Source organism: Odontomachus brunneus, unplaced genomic scaffold (assembly GCF_010583005.1).
Source record: "Odontomachus brunneus isolate Ranch 3 - 2012 unplaced genomic scaffold, Obru_v1 Obru_scaffold_104, whole genome shotgun sequence".
Lineage (NCBI taxonomy): Eukaryota > Metazoa > Arthropoda > Insecta > Hymenoptera > Formicidae > Odontomachus > Odontomachus brunneus.
In genome coordinates, this window is record NW_022639554.1 from 841,245 (window position 1) to 846,719 (window position 5,475).

General features: G+C 39.1%; 1 protein-coding gene across 1 annotated transcript in view; it reads right to left on the reverse strand.

Moving 5' to 3' along the window:
- Nucleotides 1-2,689: 2,689 nt before the first annotated feature.
- The window catches only part of LOC116849049 (organic cation transporter protein-like), a 6,569-nt gene continuing 3,783 nt past the window's right edge, over nt 2,690-5,475 (reverse strand). The window contains exons 3-6 of the mRNA XM_032825779.1: nt 4,762-4,947; nt 4,134-4,671; nt 2,824-3,191; nt 2,690-2,754 (exon numbers count right to left, since the gene is read on the reverse strand). Coding sequence (XP_032681670.1) covers nt 2,697-2,754; nt 2,824-3,191; nt 4,134-4,671; nt 4,762-4,947 — 1,150 coding nt within the window. The 3' untranslated portion in view covers nt 2,690-2,696. The remainder of the gene's footprint in view (nt 2,755-2,823; nt 3,192-4,133; nt 4,672-4,761; nt 4,948-5,475) is intronic.

A 5,475-nucleotide genomic window follows, 5' to 3' on the forward strand; every position in this document is an offset into this window, starting at 1 on the left:
TTAACACAAAATTCTGAAAAAATTCTCAGAGCTCTTTGAAAACAAAATAAGCAATTTTTATCTCTTAATATTTTTCGGTAAAGTCAATAGAATTCAAGTAAAAAATTATTGAAACCAATAATTTTATAGATATTTACGTAAATATCTTAGAAAATAGAGGTCGTATAAAAAATTTTTCAAACAAAAGTTGTTTGCTTTTTTACGTAAAATAAAATGCCGTAATAAAAAATATGTATTTCTATCTAAAAAAGCAAAGTTGACCTTGTCCTGACCTTGGCGACGTCATCTTAGGTCAAATAACTACTGTCATTAAATGCGACTTTTTAAGCCTTACAACTTTTAATGGAAACATTTTTCTCTAAAATGCTCCCCCGCCGAGTTTTCTTGCCGTTGCCGAACTTATGGGACACACTGTATATATATATATATATATATATATATATATATATATATATATATATATATATATATATATTAAACATTTTTGCGGCAACAACGCAGATAAATTTACTTATCTTGCTAAGTTCGAGGGATGAACATAATATGATGATACTTTACATGCGATGTTGCGTCCCATCTTCGCGGGCAACAAAGGTACAAAGACGGCGGGAAGGATCTCGCAAGTTATGCAAACTGCTACATGAAACCCGCAGGGTTACAGAGGTCCAAGATTTTCCGGTTCGTGTGTCGAACCCTGATGTTGCCGGCACTTTGGACGTGTCACTCGGTCATTATGGGTCCATTAGCCGTGTCGAGTGACGAGGCCTCACGTTACTTTTGGTGTGCGAACGAACCGAAAGGACCGCTCGTAAAACCCGACGATAGAGTAACACTGGTACCTCGGAGACCAAAACATTTGAGGAACCCGTGAGAGCGGATGAAATAGCATTTTTGCGTAACAGACGGAAAATGTGGTACAATTCTATCATGTCGCCCTGCAATTTGTGTGTTTATATGTGTGTACATATAAATGCATTTTTCTTTTAATTTTTTTCAGTGTTCTTACTTGCATGTCGCTTTATTCCATAATGAGAGCGATGAGAAATCGATGCGACGAAAATGTAGAATATGAATCGTCCCATACGTATACATATGTATTCCTTTTTATCAGCTTATTAAAGCGTTCTATGTCGCGACACGAACGTTACACTGCACTCGATGGCTTGGTGAAAAAAGAAGAGGAAAAAGAAAAAGGAGAAATTAACGGGCACACGCGACACGCTTTTACGCCACCACCCACCGTGAAGTGAATTTGTGTGTTTTCGTAGAAAAAGGAACGTAATTCGAGCCGTGGGACGTGGCATGCCCTAAATACGACCACATGTCGAAACCACAGGAGCCTGTTGTCGCTAATTCCAGTAATTAACTTAGCATTCATCTCGTCGTGTCTATTTTCGGAGCTAACCAGTACGTTGTAAAAAGACAAAGTATATAAAACTTGAAGCCATAGATATAATACTTAGGCTAACTATCGGATAATGCAACTCGATTTAATTGGTACACAGAAAAAAATATCATTCTACTCTCTCTTTGCCAAGAAAAACATTTACTCAGTTACTTTCCTTCTTTTAAGTAATGATTATCTTTAACAAAGAATATTTTATTGATAATAGTATTAAAATATACTTATGATAAATTTGAGAAAAACTCGTTATCATGTACTCAAAAAAGGAATTTACTCTCTTCACGAGGATATCATAAAATTTTATTCAAGAAAAAGTCAGCTCGATTCTATGTAGTAAGCAAGACGAATATTTGCTTTACTTTCATATTCTTCATTGAAATTCTAAACTTATTGCAATGAGAAAAAATACTTGAAAATTTACTTTTGTGAAATAAAGTTTATTTCTGTGAAATAAAGTTTATGTCTGTGAAAAAGAAAATAAACTCTTTCCCATAAATTAATTTTCAAATATACTTTTCTCAGTTTTGATTTTTTCCAAAACATGACAAACAACAAATTTCCTACTACCCCTCCTGCTAAGCCTTCCCCTCCTTCCTGTCTTCTCCCTCCTTCCCCCCCTCCCTTATATCAACTACTATATAAGGAAGACCTCTCAGGAGCAACTCGGCATCGGGTCGTTCCTCCCTGATGAAGCGGACTGAAATATTCGCGAAACGTCGGAATCAAACAAAAATAAATCCACGCGACTCAAACCCGGAAACCAAATCTAATATACTTTTCTCAGTGTAGGATTCAGAATGTATCTCGAATAAATTTGATGCTTGCAATGAATTTACAATAGATTTGCGGATGTATAAGCTTAAAGCCTGATCTACAATATGCTCTTTGCATTTTGTTTCTTGTCTTCTGCCTTTTTCTGGCTTAAAGCTTAAGGTTTGAGTCAGAAAGAGATAAAGAGAAAGAAGCAAAGAGCATATTGTAGATCAGGCTTAAGGAATACTTGAAACAAGTAACATTTACTCAAATACAGTATATATATTTTTATGTGTGTACTGAAAAAAGAAATATTCGCAACTTTATTTGTGGAACATGAAATTTATTTCTGTAAGATAAAATTTATTTCTATGAGATAAAGTTTATTTCTGTGAAATAAAATTGATATACCACAAATAAATTTTCTAGCATTTGCTTTCTCAGCGTACTGATTACGCATTTCTTCGCGAACTTCAATTCGCTCGGCGAGCGTGTCTTATTAAAATTTTCAAATTCAGACACTCGACTCGCCCGCATTTCATCGTTCATCTTCCTCACTCTTCGGCGTTTCCTCTTTTTGCGAGTCTGCCGTGTCCCTAAAGAAATTTGAGACCGATTGCTACTTCGAGACAATAACTCTTTATGACTTAATATTGCCGAATTACTTGTCTTTCCCGTCCTTTGGCGAAGTGGCGAATTTGTCCTCGCTTGCCGGCTTGCTCAGTTTCGTCTCGTTCGCCGCGGCCACTTGATTCCGCATCTCTTCGTATCTCCTTCTGAGTAAATTGACGTATTCTGTGGGCGAAGTAGCCGCACCCAAGGCGCTTCTCCCGATCTCCTCCGCTCTAGCACGGGCGGCCTGATGTCTCCTCAGGTTGCCCAAATGACCGGATACCATGCTGCTTCTTAGCACGGCAGGTCGAGAGACCGGTCGTTTTGCATGCAAGTAGTGCCCTTTGGGCTCCGGGGGTTGCCGTTTCTTCGTGAACGGGGTTTCCCAGAACGTTTGATCGATCCCGAACAGTTCTCCGTCCTGAATACGAAAGAGAATGATAATAATGAGGACGCCAATCCTTTTAGCGAAAGATGTTATGCCAAAAACGAGAAATTGTTATCAGTAATTTAATATATACACTAAGAAGTAGAAGTAGAATTCATATACACTAAGAAGTAAAATTTTGTATACACTAAGAAGTAGAATAAAAACCCGAGTTACACGAGTTTCCTTGCAGACTGCGACCGATTTACTCGAATTTAATGAAAAACAAGTCGGATCAATAATCTGATGCAGGAATTTGAAATATTCACTAATATAAAACACCCAATTATTGATCCAACTTAGACACTTATTGATACTCTGAAAAATCCTGACTTTTCTTAACCAGCGACAGTTGTTTGCAGTTATGAAGCTTTTTTTGGAATTATAGAGTGCAAGTAAAAAGTTTCACAGCAATCATGGTCGCAAGGAACACCAGATTTTTTTGTTAATGACTAAGGAGGTGTCAATAATTGGATGTTTTGCCCCATTTTCTTCAAAAAGTTGATCTGATTACATAATAGAAGCGACTCTAGGAGTAGTTATTTGAAGGAAAAAGCTAAATAAATCAAATAATAAAGGCAGACTTATAATGTGTTGCGTCCACTTTGACGCACGAACAGAAGGTTGAAAGGCCCCTAAAATTTTGCTGGAAAAATCAAGATAATCAGAAGAAGAATAAGTTTACTAAATACAGATTCCTTTAGCTCGATTTAAGTTGTTGTGACTGATTTTTTAAAATTTTTTAATCAATAATTAAACCTTTAGAGAAGGAGAATCCTCTTAACGATTTTAACGATTATGAATGTAGAAATCTCAAGTATATGGCTATGTGATGCATGAGAAAAAATAAGATGTCAAGCAGAGCTTGCAGATAGTCTCCCTGGTCTCCAAAGATTAAAAAGACACTTAAAAAATACGAATTTCATTCTTGAGTACCAGGAGGTTTTGCGGCAGCTCTTCCTTCAACGTCTCCGGCAGGAATAAGCACAGGAAGCCGGCTAGAATGCACACTATTCCCAAAATAATCATGGGTAAGTTGTACTGTATCCTGCTGGAAAAAGCCAGGAAGGGACTCAGGATGGTAGCCACGTGGCCCATGATGTGGATGAACGCCACACCCTCGCACCGCACTACCGTCGGCAGCAACTCCGCCGCGAATTGCAGCCCGATGTTGGACGCGACGTTGATGAAGAATCTACTGATCAAGGCGAATGAGATGAAGGTGATGCCGAGCGGCACACTGGCGGCGACGAAGCTGAAGAGGCCCGAGAGGATCACGGCGACGAAGAGGCTCCATCTCCGGCCGCAGACGTCGAGAATGCAGGTGATCAGAACCTCCGCCGGGAATTCCGTGCAGGAGGCGATGGTGAACGTCGTGAAGAGGTCCATGCCCAGGCCGTCCAGGCACCTGATGTGGCCGTCGTACGCCATCGAGATCACGCTCCAGGATATTATCAATAGAAGAGTCGTTCTTCTAAATCGTAGAAGACGCGATTGTTCCTTTTGTCTTTTATTCCTTTTCTCCTGCAGCCTCGCTGTGTCGCGTACGATATCGGCGGCTTACCGCAATCTTTTGGTCTTGAAGAGAGCGGCGATGCTGTAGTCCTCCGCCGCCAAGGTCTCGGCGGTTTCCACACAGTCGTCCAAGAAGTTCTCGTAGACATCTCGCGGCAGTTCCGTGCGATTGATCTTCTCGATCTTCGTCATGATCTTCACCGCCTTCTCGATCTTGCCCTTGCTGATGAGCCACCTTGTTAAAACGTACATGAGCGCGTGATTAAGTTCCGCGCATCGATGCGACGTATGAGAGGAATTTTCTTCGTGACTGTTCGTAATTAGCAACGTGACGCTCTACCAAAAGAAATCTGCTCCAAATCTACAATTTGTATTCTTAAACTTCACCTACAAATATAGAGGAGACCGAGACTAGATGCCCCATATTTTAGAATTTTAAAGTTACAACTTCGTATCTTGGTTATTACAAAACAAAATATACGATCAGCAGGATCGTAGCGGACATTAATACATAAAAGAAGGTTACCATGTTTATACAGTTAGTCAATTACAGTCAATTAGTTGCTTGGTAGTAATTTAATGCAGTTTTCGAGCAGTTACTGAACAGTTATGTTAGCTTTTGAAAAGTGTTACATCTTGACTAGAATTCCAAGTAGTTTTACTCTTCAGTTACCAAACAAAAGCTAACATAACTGTTCAATAACTGCTCGAAAACTGCATTAAATTACTTCTCAGGCAACTAATTGACTGTAATTGACTAACT